The sequence below is a fragment of the Nematostella vectensis genome, chromosome 2, assembly GCF_932526225.1.
Source record: "Nematostella vectensis chromosome 2, jaNemVect1.1, whole genome shotgun sequence".
Classification (NCBI taxonomy): domain Eukaryota; kingdom Metazoa; phylum Cnidaria; class Anthozoa; order Actiniaria; family Edwardsiidae; genus Nematostella; species Nematostella vectensis.
In genome coordinates this window covers 14487774-14503577 of record NC_064035.1, presented here as the reverse complement: position 1 = coordinate 14503577, position 15804 = coordinate 14487774, and the positions used below count along the sequence as shown (strand labels likewise).

The following is a 15804-nucleotide window of genomic DNA, read 5'->3' as shown; positions in this document are numbered from 1 at the left end:
ACAAACCCCTAAACAACAAAATTGGTTAATATTATTTATTCTGTATTCTTATTTTACATATTTTTTTCAAGTATTACTTGCAAGGGACTACAATTTTCATCATTGTCCCTTTCACATCTAGCCCAATATGGGGATATCATGCTCTTACCATGCCCGAGGCATACTCCTCTGGCAAGCATCTTGCCGGCCGGCTATGATAAAAACATTTTACTCAAAGCTGACACTGTCAACACAGGTGTCTCAATTTAAATCCTTGTAATTTAATATTGTTTTATATCCATCTCATATACATTAGAAGGTGGAAGAAAGCTCGTAATGAAAAAAATCACAGTATATTTACACCAGAGGCTCGTACTCTGGTTGGTGCGCGCGCACCTCCCCTTGGCGGCCAAAAAGTGGGTCATTTCATATTGAGGGATCTTCGAATACTACCCTTATTCCATTTGCCCATATCATACCTATGAATGCCCCGTCCCCCCTCAGCAAATCCTGGGAACGCGCCTAAAACTTGCCTTTGATGAGCAAGAAGAGTTGCGAACCACGGAAAAGCGAAAGCATGCTTTTCCAAATGGTCGGAGACGACAAAAAATAAGTGATCTATCTGAAATAGATAGTTTTGCCTACGCAGTTCTTCTAACCTCTGTCAAGGAAGGGGCTTGAGCTCAGCGCACTGCATAACAGGGGTCAGAACGACTGCACAGCAGACTAGCTTTTTGTCTAAGTACTCTATAACTCTGATGCCTCAACCGGCACTGCATAAACTTTTTCTATCTCAACGCACGTCTCTCGTTAAACTCTAATAAATAATTATTATTGGATTAAAAGACAATTTATCATTTGTCTGTCCGATAGGGAACCCTGCGTATAACCAGGATGTACCCCTGGTCATCACGTGATGTCTTGTGTCATGGTCACGCGCTCGCGAATGCTGTAGCGTCATTGGTTGATATGTAAACACAAAGCAGACGTTCAGTGATACTGGTACTTTGGTAAACTTGATATCCATGACTCAAATCTAGTATCTCGAACCTTTGAAGAATGAAAAAAAAGTAAGTTGCACTAAGGTTTAGGCTCAGTAACCAGCCGTTAGTAAGCCCGCAGTACAGCGGCTGAAAATAAAGCCATAATACTGATAATCAAGATGCAAGTATTTTTAAATCTTGAAAACAGCTCCAACTTTTAGGGAAACACATAGCACTGCTGGACGAAACATATTCTACTTAGGCCCCACCTGCTTATAAGCTAGTTTAGCCGGGCCCAGATAAATGAAAATAATATCGAAATACATGGGTAGCAGGCTTTCAGTTGAATACTGCAAGGGAACCCCTGTTTGTCCGTAAGCCTTTCTGAGCGAGAATTTGAGCATCTGTTTACAGTGCCGTCAGGCCTCGAAATATTGGAGGGGCGAAATACAGAAACATTAAGAAAATATTGGAGGCACAGCCACGCCCCTACTGGTCATTTCCTTATAACTTTTGAAAAAATTTGGCTGATCGTGCCCCCAGTGCTCCACCCCCTGCTACCGCCCTGGTTTATGTTCGTAACCTTTGTCATGATAACGCCTATCCTGTGTAAGCCATGGTTAAGTGTGTATTTACCATTCTGACAGTAGTAGCCGTATAATCCTCGTGGGCACATGCACATGTTCGGTTTGACGCATTTACCTCCATGGCGGCATTTGGGGTAACACCGAGCTGGAGACAAAACAACGAGAATGATTAAAAAAGTATATCTAAGATCTAATAATTTGTGTATATAGTATCTTCTAGACTTTTTGTGTGAATTTTGCTTTTTCCTCTAATATGTTTCTTATTCAACACTTGTTTACTTTCTATTAATGGTCTTTCTCCTTTTGTAGTTCTATTGCAAGCTCACCTCGGTCACATGTTGCTCCATGCCATCCATAGGGACACGAGCACGTATCTGGAGCGTAGCAGTGTCCACCATTCAAACATGGCCGCCGACAAACTGCTGCAACCGCAAGGAAAATTTATAAGGAATGGTACCATCGAGTTAAGGATGGCATGACATGGCGCGGTGTGGTGTGGTGTGATTTGTTGTGCTGTGGTGTTGTGTGTTTTGTTGTGTGATGTGGTGTGGTGTGGGGTGGGCTGGGGTGATTTATTGTGGTGTACTGTGCTGTGCTGTGCTATAGTGTGGTGTGATTTGTTGTGCTATTGTGTGTTTTGTTGTGGGGTGCGGTGTGATGTGGTGTGGTGTGATTTGTTGTGCTGTGGTGTTGTGTGTTTTGTTGTGTGGTGCGGTGTGGTGTGGTGTGGTGTGGTGCTGTGCTGTGCGATGCTGTGCTGTGGTTATGCGGTTATGGTGTGATGTGGTGAGATGTGTTAAGGTGTGGTGTGGTGGTCTCAAAATCAATATGCATTTGAAATTACCTTTTTGGCAGTGATTGCCATGATAGCCTGGCGGACATAAACAGGTATTTGGCCCCACACACCTTCCTCCATTACTACATGTCGGTGTGCACTGTGCTATTACAATCAAACAAACAATGCACGTATGTGAATTTGAGATTATTGTCAAAATCAAGTCAATAATAATCATCAACTAACAGTACAAACTGCGGAGAGATGCCTCGAGAGAAAGAAAAACGTATCGTATAATCGAGGTATTTTTGCTAAGAGTTTGTTTTTATATTTTGCGATATGGAGCGCGAATTAATTGAAAATGTCCTTGTATCAAGGCCATATCTTCGCTTGAGTAAAGATATTTGTATCGTAAGATGGTACTTTTTAGCCGAATATCGCACTTCTGTACTTCCGAGGGGAGAAAGTAAAGTTGAAGTCATCGTTCGATACAGTATCCGAGTCCGGATTACAGTATAGTTTTGTTTTTACCTCTGCAGTTGGGCTGTAAATATCCTGGCGGACAATGGCATCTTCCAGGGCCAATGCAAACCCCGCCATTCAAACAGTTTGTCTTGCACACAGCTACAATAGAAATCTAGTGTCAGGCGCGTTCCAAGGATTGGCCGAGGGGGGAGGAGGTGTGGGGGAGCGCAGTCATGGGTATAATATGAGGAAAGCATAGTTTATTTGAAGATTCCTCGTAACTTTAAGTGTTTATCGATAATCATATGTTGTAATTTCTGTTTGCACTGATTTGCGTTTGCTTACGTGATTTGCATTGAGGTCCTGTAAATCCGTCGCTGCACTTGCATGTCTCTGGGCCTATACAGCTACCGCCATTATAGCACCTCGTTCGGCATGTTACTGTGCGGAAATTAAAAGAAATGTGTTAATATATATCGTTGACTAGATTTCTAATGTCTTTTGTCTGTTGACATGTTCACTATTCGGTGAAATATATTTTGTCATACAGCCTGTTTAAAATGTTCATTATTCTGTGAAATATATTTTGTCATACTGTAGATATTGTAACTGGAGGTTTATGTAACTATATGACATTAACAAAACACCCTCTTTCGGTGATAGATCATTACTGACCTTTTTCGCATCTTTCACCGGTGTAACCTTTCTTACAAGCGCACGTGTTGCGACTGACACAAGATCCACCATTCAGACAGGGAAGCCCGCATTGAGCTAAAAGCAAATGGGGTAAAGGCTTAGAAAACACGCAGGCACAACACAAATTTGTTATATATGCAAAATGACAGGTAACACATAAAACTCGTCAACTCAACAAATGCATGACCACACTTAAAGAGTGTTGGACCGAACCCGAAACCACACTAAATCAACATTCAAATTTGTACTCTACTACTTTTGTACTCTACTACACCGAAACGAAACAGGGTCATCTCAGATAATAAAGGACACTTAAGTCTTACCAGGGCATTCTTGCAAGTTGCATGGTTTCTCCTCAGATGTTTGCAGCGCTTGTAGACATTGACTGCTTGGCGGTCTGTCATCGAGATTGACGCACATCATAACACGCCTGCGTAAGCCACGCCCACAAGATTGTGAACAAGGTGACCATGACGACCATTCCATGTCAACTGTCAAACAATAGCGTAGGTTGCAATGGGGGACTTGCGATAAGAGATCACGCGAACTTTCTGGGTGGCAAGTTCCCTGAGCGCGCGCTAGTTTGCCACCCAAACAGTCACGTGATTTCATAGCGCAAGTTCCCTAAGGTTCTCTTGGTCTTTCAGATTTTTCTTTCTTTGGTAGTGGGAAGCTGAGTTCACAAACCAAAAGAGCTTATTTGCTTTCTTTTAAAAACAGTTTCTTTATTCGTTTCGCATTATCGTATTGATATTTTAGTAGCTCCTTACTTTGCTCAGGGTCGTCGACGTAATTAGACCCGGATCCTTCAAGATCTGCATCAAACCCGCTCCCCTCCATAAAGCCACGACTAGGCTTACGCTGTTAAAAAGACCAGTACAATGTTAAGGCTTTTCCTAGCGATTGAAAAGAAAGGAATTCATGCTTACAGTTGAAAACTTCATCTTTTGGCAGTGTTGTCGAGCGGCCCGAGTATCCGGAATGAAAAAAAGCTCTCGAATCTCAACCTGTTAAAAAAGAAAGAGTGAAATGATTTTTCTCTTCCAATCATAAATGCAATATTCATCATCCACACGCTTACCACTCTGTGTCTCGCATTCTTGCTTGTGTGTCTGCTATTACCAGCCCTCGCCTTCACTGGCTGACCGAGCGAAATGCTTCCCAGGGGATCTGGGGCGAACGTAAACCTTCCTGGTAGACTCTTGGACCCAGCCTTCTCGCAGTCCCAGTAAAAAGTTATCTGCCTCTCTCGCAAGCTGAACGTCGCGCTGTGCCAAGTGTGAGGAACCACACCCACGTTGAACTCGTAGGACCATCGATGCTTAATATTGTAGTCCATGTTCTTGGCGAGTTCAAAGGTGATTGTATTCCGGGCCAGTCGGATAGCGAACTGAATGTGACTGCTTTCGTAGTCTTTGAGCGCGAGTAAGTAGAGGTCTGAGTTGTGACGTTGCACGCGAAAGGTAATCAGAATCGAATAATGGTCCGGGAAATAATACTGAAACACCTAGGGTAGATTTAAAACAATAGATAAGTAATACAAGATCTTGCATGTGATGAACTAAACCTAAAAGCATCATAGAAACCGTTTGATGAGGGAACAAGTATGAGAGCACTGAAACTCTTGGTAGATTGAACAAAACAAATAAGTAGTACTAAACACTTTAAACAAATTTGAACAATAGAAAAAAAATCATCTGAGCAATACAAATAGTACAATACTTAATTAGGAATACAGAAATATAATACTGAAACGGGCAAGTAAACCAACTGAAAGAAGTTTATTTGTTTGTTTATACCTGAGCTGACTGGGATGATACTAGTTATTAGAAGTTGATAGCGCCTGGTGTAGTGCAGCTGTAGATGACTTTGGCGAGTATTACGCTATATTATACTTCATTTATATCACGGCCACGCCCTTTTATGGGTGGGGTGCGGCTTGTATTACCATTTGGCTTAAGAAGGTTTACCTGGGGCGTCCTTAGGGTAAGTGGCGCGTCTCCACGGAGCCGGATGTGCCGAGGGATTCCCGACCGCACCACGGAGCTGACTCTGTTAGGATGGGCGGGGCTAAAATACTGACCAACATTCTTGATCCCTGCAAGCACGAAACACCGGCATGAGAAAAAAGAAATAACCTAATTTCCTGTTATCTTTTCTATTGATATGATACAATGAACTATGGAATGTCACAACTAAAAATGGTTTGCTTTACGAAAAATTGAAACGTCAATAGTGTCAAAGAGATTGTAAATATAAAGTGACAGAATTTGTGTTATCATAGAATGGTAATGCTTTTCAAAACAAAAGGTCATGTCGTAAGAGGGATTTGTATGTAACTTAAAGGTGTTAAAAGTTTATTTGCTAATGATTACACATTGCGTTGCACCCATTACCGTAACAGCTGAAGAAGTTGCATTTTCTGCCGTCCCTTGATCGGCCGTCACATGAATTATGAACGCACTGTCTTGTCCTCCATTGCGTCCCACTGGAACAGCTCCGAGTGCACATAGACCACGGCGACCATTCCCTCCATCCTGAAAACACACAAACGTTGTCATTTGGGGGTCTGATATGCCGAGACTTTAAGGACCTTATCAGTTGTTGCAGCTTGTCACCATCGTTGTTTTGTTTTACTAAGTCGAAGTCATTATATAATCATACCGATATTGTAAAAACGGTGAGCTTGAAGACACTAAAAAAAGAAGAACTGAAAATTTTCCTTAATAGAATTTAGCTGTTATGAACTATTTATAGCCAAACCAGTGCACAAAATATGAGAACAACTCTATTTACCTAGTTTAGCGCAACCGATTAATGCAATTTGAAATCTGAAGGTACGGTTAAATATCTAGCTATGAGAATTATGATAAACCTAGCCCTGATATATAGGATTCTGGGTGAGCGACCGTTCACTAAAACAATCACCCCCACCTAAGAGAGAACACCGCAGTCCTCTGCAAGTGAACTCAAATATCAAAATACAGGCGATGTGCTCTTTGCGCACTATGTGCTGTCATGTTCTGCCATGACCATATAATACATTATTCCCTTTTACACGGGGTATCTGATGAGTGCAATTTTAACCATACTTTTTATTTCTATCTTCGTTGTGGTTTCTTCCTAATTAGAAAGGTGCCAGTAATAGTTATTTTCAAGGATGTAATTATTGAAAAAGCCACACTAGCAGAGTCTATAAAAGCGTTAGGGTTCGCAGAATTGATAGAATTGCCTGTATATAGTCCCATGTTGCGGACCGTACGCAGGCCAAAACCGTTTATCATAGTTGCGGTGAGGAGATTTAGGAGTGGGTGTTTAATCTCACGCTTAAAATCCGATAACAACTAATCATTCTCAGCTTATAGGCACCTATTTCCAGCCCTTCAGTCTGATTTCTGAACAGCCATTTGTCACGTTCAGGATCTAACACCAAGAGAAAGCAAGACCTTAGTCTACCTACATGACGATCATTTATCACGGGGATTTCGGCTATAGCCACACTTTGGCAGTCCACCAGCACCTCTGGGATTATACAAAGGTTGCCGCGCTTCAACTGGCGCCAGAGGATCGCTTGGATTTCTGGATTATTTATTTGTTTGTGTGTTTGTTTTGTTGCTGACTGTTATCTGGTAATAGCCCCTGCGATAACCGAGCGACCAACGCGATGACTCCTCTACTAGTAGTCATTTTGTTTGCTGTATAAACAGTTTTTTGATGGTGATTTATCACGCCTCCACAAAAATACTCATTTTTTTGAGTGAAGAACCTTAATTGTAGAACCGCCCAAAGGCTGCCGGCTAAATGTGTCCACTTTATAATAGAATAGAAAACGACACGGTTGCCTTTAAACTTTACCGAATCAACATGACGCATTCTTGCCGCGAAAAAAAAGATGCGCGGATAAATGTACGTCATTGCATAGCGCGACTACATTGAAATAATTTCTGTTCGAATATTGTGGAAAACTGCTCGAAGGAAAATAATAATTGTGCTATACTCGATTTTATGTATTGGAGACGAACGCACTATAGCTCAGTCATTGCAGCTTTGAGAAGCTTTATTAGTCAAATCACTGTTTGTTGTTTTAAACTACAGAAACCAAAAAAACAAGATAAGATGATTCAAAGACAAATAATCCTCTTTCAATCGTGTGTTTCATTCTAGCCTAATTCGAACGGCCCACAAGAGGATTCTTTATCCAAAGCTCGATGACATAAACGATCATCCAAGGGCTCACGGCGCTTGGAGGGGCATACGTCTTATACGATGAAAGAGCCTTATCACGTCGCCTGTGTTCCTAGCAGTTCACAGTAATAAAACGCTAAAGTTTACAGAAATATTCATGGAATGAAAATGTGCAAACCTAATGGCCATTGCGAGCTATTATACTGTGACTAATGTACATAAACAATTAGCATCATACGAATTCCGGAAGGCAGGGACTTGACAGCCCATCAATTTCTTCATGCAAACAGGATAAGCGGCCGTGTCAATAATCTGAGGCAAGTTCGTGTCCGTGCTTCTGAGGGTGTGAGAGAATTTCCTTAAGCTGGCGACGATTAGTTGAAGATGATAAGGGAAAAGCTTGCGGCTTTTTCTGTAACTTGGTAGCGCGGTACTGCAATTTGTAAGCTGCTCCTTTAAACCAATTGTCAAAATCCAATAAGCACGTTGCCTCCCAGCGAGCGCGCGCGCGATCGAAAACTAGGCTGATATCATCAGGCCAAAACTTTTAACCCTGAGCGATTGCCACTGAGTTCGACTAAACACTGACGCTGGGGTTCAAAGCGAGATGCGCAAACAACACGAGGGATTACACGAATATAAATCCAGTTCGCACGCCTTTTTTAGACATTTAATACCATTGCTCGCAACATAAGGTCCCTTCTCTAGCAATTCTTGTAGGCTGTCAGTCAGTTATCTACTTGTGGGACTAGGGTCACCTATCTAGACGATGGTTTGTGTTTAAAAACGCTACATGTATAAATAGCGGGTTGCGTTGTGTTTGACAACAGCTACATTACGACGCTGCTGGTCATTGCGCATATCTTCAAATAGTTTCCCGTTTCCCGAAATTCTAAGGCGTGATGCGTAATACTACAGACGGTCTGTATCGCGCGAAATAAATAAAAGCTAAAGGTTGTCAATAAAATTTTTCAATGACTGTCTATCAACAGCGAGGGAAACTCAGCAAACAATAATTGAATCTCACTTACCGAGAGCGCTTAGGACTTCGTTTTCATTCTCTTCCGTAGCTCGCGAGATGGCCCCGAATATGTCGTCATACCGGGCCACCAGCGACCCAGAAGCTGCGTGATACACCATAAACACCATATGGGTCTCTCCTTTGTACACTTCAGAAAAACACATTCGCTTTTCTCCAAATCCGTACACCTTCACAGTGCGTCCGGGGTGCTTCGCCAAAACCTCGTCAATAATTTGTCTCCCTTTAAGCACTCGATGAATCTCAAAATCTGCGGCGTAGGTTTGTGTCTCATTGTCCAAACTGTAAATGTCTGCAACCTTCCCGATGAAGACAACTTTGGCAAGTTGCGCTCTTTGCGCCTCGGTCATTCTAGTCCATCCGTTTAGCAGCTTGATACAAGCGTGCGCTGGATTTATAGTAAGCACAAAGACTAATACCACGAGAGAAACTCGAGAAAATAATACAAAATCCATCCTAGTACAAGTCCATATAGCGTAAACAGGATTTGGGATAAAACTGCTGGATCCCCAATGGGTTTTCTCTCAACACCGATTTCAGTGCTTATCCATATACACTCTTGGCATGGATTTTCTTGAATTTCGTCTTTAGCCAAATTCCTTGCTCTGATTTGCGATATAATGATGTCAAGGTCCAAGCATACCAGAGATTGAATCGCACCAAGTCTTGTTCTTGTGTGTGGTTGTGTCCCGGCTGAACGACTGATAGATGTGAAATCAATCCGGTCCTGAGATACAGACTGATAAAGGCGCTATTAGTATAATATTAGTGATTTAATTAATGTCATGATGTTTGCACGACACTGATGTATTGAGTGTTAGAGTGACCGCAAACGCATTCAACATCCGTCGAGTGCACGCGCAAGGCGAAGGAATCCACCGGTCTGAACACCTTCTTGTGTGAACGCACCAGCAAGATATCCCACCGGTACCGCTTGAACTCTAAAGCTCTGTAATCCGCCACTGTGTCTGCAGCTTTTGCCATCAATAACGGCTTAGAAATGCAATAATATATATGATGACCTATTACCCCTATAGCTGCCCAGTTATTTCATGGTTACACGCACTTATCGAGTAAGTTTACGTAAAACTAATTATCTGCTATGAGGAACAAATTCGCGTAGAGGTGACCCTAGATTACAAGTGATGTTCCGTGACAAATACTAATGGTATCTTCAGTGGGTGGCAAAATAGAAAAAGACTAATTCAGGCCTGTCCCCACGCTGTCCGCTACTCGATAGGGCGTGGCATAGAAGGGGCACATTCATCACTGCTAAGACGAGCCCTGGTAATTGCGACCGCACGAGCTTGCGGTAGAATCTGTGTGCGGTCAATGTGCGTCCGGGGGCGCGGTGTTTAGGAGCCGATTTTCTTCTCGCCTCGAGCTGAAGTTAACTTTTGTATAGTAACTTTTGGCGTTTAGCAACCCTCTGGGTCACCTGGGGTGATGGGAACTCGCATAAGCTAAGCTAATTGTTACATTATGTAGTTATCTGGTGATTTATGGTCGGCACAATATGCCGTCGTTTTAAATTTACATACTCACTCTCGGGTTTTCTAAACAACACAAAAATAGGCAACAGCTAAATAGAACGCAAGAGGGCTAACGGCTATGAATCGGGTATGCACGCCCCACTCAAAGCATTCCGCGTAACGTGCAAAACAGAACTGGGGAACAAACAGCAGAAATGAAATCGTCCGTATTGGTAATCCGCGCGACTGTTTTTTAATTAAAACAATTACTCGAGGTTGAAATGAATGCGAATTCAATATTAAACGGTTTCTGCTGACGCGGAGATAAAACATCTATCTTATCAAAACATGACAGAGGCATTTGCGCACCGCAATCAAACAGTTTGATAGTCTGATGACTCTAAGGCTCAGGGGAGCATGTTTCTATATGCTGCTGATTTATAATTACAGCACTTAGCTTTCAACGAGTGGCGTGGCTATTTGTGCCAGCTATAACTGACGAGTTCTGTTCGGTACTCGAGACCTTTGCGCTATGTTCCCATGGTGTTCGTTACAAATCCGGATAGATTAAGCACCCAGGGCAGCACCCATTCGCGTCCAGACGGTATTCTTGTCAGAGAACGAGATATTTTAAGATCGGTTGAAGTGCTGTATAATGGGCCCGACTGGGAAAGGCACGATCCCTCACTTCCTCTAACAAACATATACAAAGTGATACCCTAAGTATGAAAAGAGTGACAAAAGGCAGAAACCGAACGGAGGGGGGGGGGGGGGCGGATCCGCCTTTGCCCCATGCATGTCAGATATTTAGAAATAAGAAATTCGAATTTGAATATAAAAAAGGTAAAGAGAAAAAAAACGAGGAAAAAATTGCCTTGATCAATTGTTTAAAAGCAGTCGCTTGACAGTGTTTAAGAACAGGTGGTGTAGCTATGTTTGAGTATGTATGAGTTGAGTGTGGACAGCAAGCGAATCAGCCTCTCAGGTTGCCAGGAATATTCCAAGAGGGACGCCAGGTATACTCGTAATTCACTAAGATGGCTTTCCATGCTGTGTGTTTTTTAAATAGGCGTTTGTGTAAACCGTCAGGATTTGTGATTAATTGCATGAAATTACTCTGGGAAACATTTCTCGTTTGACCACAAGTATTCGGCATAAATCACAGCCGCCTGTGATTCCGATCTATTACAAATTAGCGTCAAACGATCTGCTGCGAAAACAATTTCCTCTTTTTCCTGCTCCATGGGCGATTCTGTTCCACATACCAGAACGGGGACCATATTAGCCTTCATGTCTCGTGCCCCCCTCGATAGATGCCCGACAAGTTAAGAAGCTCTCGCCTACAGTAGCAAGTCTCCTACGCAAGCATCCTTTAGTGGATTAAAAAACCAACTGCCCATCGTTCGGGGAGTGATATAATAAACAAGACAGATATGATGGCATGTGACATTAAGGACGGCTGCATAGAAGACTAACCATTTCTTGGGCTTTTATTTATCCATCACAATGGAAAGGTAGGGGAGTTGTATGGAGACGGTATTTTCTTCCATATGTCCTTCGTAATACTGGGTGTAGCTCTGGGTGGGGTTGGGCCGGGGGCTCTGCCCCCCCCCCCTCTTCCCACTAGCTTGTTATCCTGAACCAGTCTATAATGACGAGTTTAGATTTGTTATACCCGTTTTCCTGTTGTCGTCAAGGGGTAGATTGCTTCCTTAGAGGGCCGGGGAGGTAACAAAGCTATCCATTCTCTATGATAAGTTTTAGCACTGTGCAGGCCGTAGCTCATATCTGCGTGTGGCCGCACGGGGCTCTGATGAGTCTTACTGTGTGTCTTTCATTCACTGACATCAAACAGCCCAACGTGAAGCCAATAGCAATCACAACTTTCTCGGATCCAGTTAGACTCCGCTAAATTAGGGTTACGTAAATAGAGTTGGGTACCTTTTGAATGGACAAATTTAGAAGCAAGCAGAAAAACTATTCCATTTTATAAATAACAGACATAAAGATTAATATTTTAGATATTGTCGCTTAGGCCACGCCTTTGATGAAAAAGTGAAGTACTTTACTCGTACAGCTCTATCTCTGCCGATTGACCTTTAAAAAAAAGCTCACCTAAATCAAGGTTACACGACAGTAGCGCCAAATGGCTGCGAGTCCTTCAGCCAAGTGCAGAAAACCCAGATCAGATTATCACCAGTTACATTCCGGCCGAAGATATGGCAAATGCTGCATTTTGTCTCTTCCTTTGCTCGAGACTATATTGACAATCTACTACACTATACGTGACGATAGCTTACAAGCTAAAGCCAGGGGTTTATCCAAACACTTTGCTACTTCCAATACGATCTAATATAGCCCGTGATATAAGCGTACAATAACAACCCATCTCCGCCAATTAGCCAGCTGGGGTGACTAAGAATGAAGCCACTGATCTGATTATTACCAAGATCTTCTTTCTACGAAAACATGTTTTGTTTTACGAAAATAGAGCCGAGAGAAGTATTGTTAAATCTTAAGAGATCATCAAAGAATTTTTGTTTGGTGTTTCAACATCTTTGGTTATGACATTTAATGCGCATCTGAGGGTTCATATGCCTTGGCCTTTAGTTGTTCATTGATGAAAGTCATGAGAGTGTTGTGTCGAGGCTAGGCTCACTGTCTCATCAGCATTCATTCTTCGTGCTTTCGGGTTATTTGGCGATTCGTGACCTCGACTCTAGAACCCAAGACCCCAAACCTGATTTTTTGTATTACTTAATTACGCGTATTTACTATATATATATATATATATATATATATATATATATATATATATATATATATATATATATATATATATATATATATATATATATATTATTTACTTTTTTTTTTGGGGGGGGGGGGGGGGAACTGGGGTTTATTACACATGACGTGTGGGAGGAAACAGGGGACTGGAAAAAAATAAAATTATTTTACTACCGAAAAGTTCTTTGCCAAGAGTAAATGGAGGAAAAAGCATGAGCCGGACTAATTCGCCCTGCCAATCAAGTAGTTGGTTAAATCAACATCGTTAAGTAAGTGCTTTTCCAAATAATTGCATTATCTTTTGGTTTCTCAGTTGATTCAACTATTTCACTGTTTGGCTGGCACTATTGGCAATCACTCCACCTTGTCACCAAATCTAACCGCCACTTGCCGTAGATCTATGAGCAGGAGGGAGATGTTGAGTTTATAGACGACCCCCTCCGTCCCTAGCTGATTCATAGGCTTGCTCAAATAGATGAATTTATTTCAATATTAGCAAGGAAGAGATTCCTCAAGATAACGCTTGATCGTCGAGAAAACGAATTCCGCGCATCATGGGGGGGACCGGGCGCCCAACCTAGATTTTGATTATAGACCCTTCACATCTTTAACACTTATGGATGCAGTTATTATACGAAGACACCAAACAAAATGCTTAATGTACCATAAGTCAATAGTAGTATTTATGAATTAGAAACCTAGAAATGATCAATATTACTATCATACCTAGTCTGCAACGTTTGGGCATGTAAATGTACTGATCCGTATCGATTGTTTACGTCTTTCGAAACAAACGTGACAAGGGAAAATAATGCTCGCTTACGGTCAGAAAAGGGCCACCAGGTTGTCTCCAAAATATGAAGCTCCTTCGTCTCCCTCGTTCCCAGCCACACAGCAAAGCCTTGCAGATTTCCGCGAGTTTTTTTGGCTCGTTCCACACTGTGAAAGTTCATGTTACGAAAAGCAAAATAATTTTTTCGCATTCTCGGCGGGATATTCGTGTGCAAGGACGTTCAAGAGTGCGAGAAGCAAATGGTATTTGAAGAACGCGTGCCTGCTTGTGGCGCGAGGCAGAACTCTGTGGAGGAACAATTTTGCACTCAGCTTGAAGACCCAAAGGTTAACTTTACAATCGTGAGACAAAATGACATCAATTTTATAATTAAAGAATTCACATCAACAAACAATCGATCAATAATAACGTATGTTCATCCTTGTTCCATTTGTTACCATTTTTTATGATGAGTTATCTGGGGCAGAGCCAAGAAGCCTTTTTCCTGTTTACTGATAGCGTGCGTTCGCCTGGAGACTAAAGCTCGGTGGGCCCACTGTGAGCCCACTGTGGGCAGAACAAGCGGTCTCTCAATCATTACTTTTCTTTACCACCTCAAATGTGCAAATGGACCAGTGGAATGAAATGCACGGGATAGGCAGCACCAAAAAAGGAGAGATCAGTCCTTAGGTCGAGTCTGGTGGGGTGACCGAGTGTTCTGTAGGCCAGGTGACGAGCTCCTGGACAGATATGCGTAAATGTGTGGGTGGACTCGATAGACAGAACATTGTCCGCAGCAGAATTGAAAATAAGCGTTGATAATGAATAAATCATGTCAGATAATGTTATCATTAAAAATAAACCATGAGACGCTTAGGAATCCAATGATTCAATGTATACACGGCATAGGGTTTCGGCAAGAGGATTTGAATTGTGCACGAAAAACGTCACTGTGGCCTTTTTGAGAACTTTATTTACATTACGAATGCACCTTGATTAGATTTGTCTAGAAGAAGATGAAACAAAGTTTGACTTGTAGTAAAGATGTGTTAATTCAATATGGACCTCAATGAAAACTTAGCTTATTCTAGCTTCACTGAATATACTGAATGTTATAAAAAGATACAAGACTTTTTATCAAGTGGTGTTAGGCATTTTGCAATTCTTTTTTTAATTTCTTCGTGCAGGATATCATATTCCAGAGGGCCGTTGCAGACCACAAAATATTGGGGGGGGGGGGGGCACAATACAGAAACACTAAGAAAATATTTGTGGGCACGGTCACGCCCCTACTGGTCATTCCCTTATATTTTTTTAATATGGGGGGGGGAGGGGGGCACGTGCCCCCATGCCCCCACTCCCTGCTACGGCCCTGTGTACGCAAAGAAAGAGCGATAAGACAGGCGCACAGAGGGTTCTGGGGAGGTTCATCTCGGCATTCTTTCAACTTACAACTTATAGCAACTCGGTATGTACCAGTCGATTATTATTGTCGTCATTTTTATCTACCTCGTCCCCAGGGTTTTCTAGGTTATTCAAAATGGTGCTCTTTTCATTGCAGATTGTACGAATATTGTTATGAGTCCCGACAACTATGAGTCCCAACAACTAACAGTTCGAGTTACTGGGGGATCAAGTATACAGGTCTCGATTTTGAATCATCTGAAAATCAGGACAAAATCTGGAGGAACAGGCCCGTAGCCAGGGGGGGTTCGGGTGGTTCGGACGAACCCCCCGACCCGGCTTGAAGACCCACCCCGCTCAGAGCAAACAAAAACATATAAAAATTGGCTGGAAATATACCGTGTACATCAATATGTCTTTAAAAAAAACTTTTTATAATAAATATCCTATTAATTTAAATACAAGACTGATTGCCTAATGTTATAAGGCGAGTAGAGGGGTATACCGGAAATTTGGTCCTCTGAAATGGAAAAACGAACCACCCCGCTCAAAATCCTGGCTACGGGCCTGAGGAATTAGTTTGACAAAATGAAAAAAAAAACGGAAATAGAGAAATAGAATGTGTATTACCCAGGATACACCACGACTCTAGGCTGC

The 15804-nt window shown here is 42.2% G+C and overlaps 1 protein-coding gene across 8 annotated transcripts; it reads right to left on the bottom strand.

The window, feature by feature from the left end:
- Nucleotides 1-21: 21 nt before the first annotated feature.
- Nucleotides 22-14470, bottom strand: LOC5521805. 8 transcript variants are annotated; one of them, XM_048721283.1, is made up of 16 exons: nucleotides 14202-14470; nucleotides 13795-14049; nucleotides 8702-9448; nucleotides 5882-6022; nucleotides 5456-5583; nucleotides 4567-4992; nucleotides 4415-4492; nucleotides 4256-4346; nucleotides 3809-3976; nucleotides 3465-3560; nucleotides 3135-3230; nucleotides 2856-2948; nucleotides 2394-2489; nucleotides 1876-1971; nucleotides 1599-1694; nucleotides 22-1029 (listed from the first exon to the last, which is right to left on the bottom strand). In XM_048721283.1, the coding sequence occupies exons 3-16, from the start codon at nucleotides 9162-9164 to the stop codon at nucleotides 1016-1018; spliced, it is 2082 nt and encodes a 693-aa protein (XP_048577240.1). In that variant the 5' UTR covers nucleotides 9165-9448; nucleotides 13795-14049; nucleotides 14202-14470; the 3' UTR covers nucleotides 22-1015. The 8 variants fall into 8 exon arrangements, with proteins under 8 accessions (XP_048577240.1, XP_032222937.1, XP_048577242.1 ...); XM_032367046.2 differs by having other exon boundaries at nucleotides 8702-9436; XM_048721285.1 differs by lacking the exon at nucleotides 14202-14470 and having other exon boundaries at nucleotides 8702-9436; nucleotides 13795-14062.
- Nucleotides 14471-15804: the final 1334 nt, after the last annotated feature.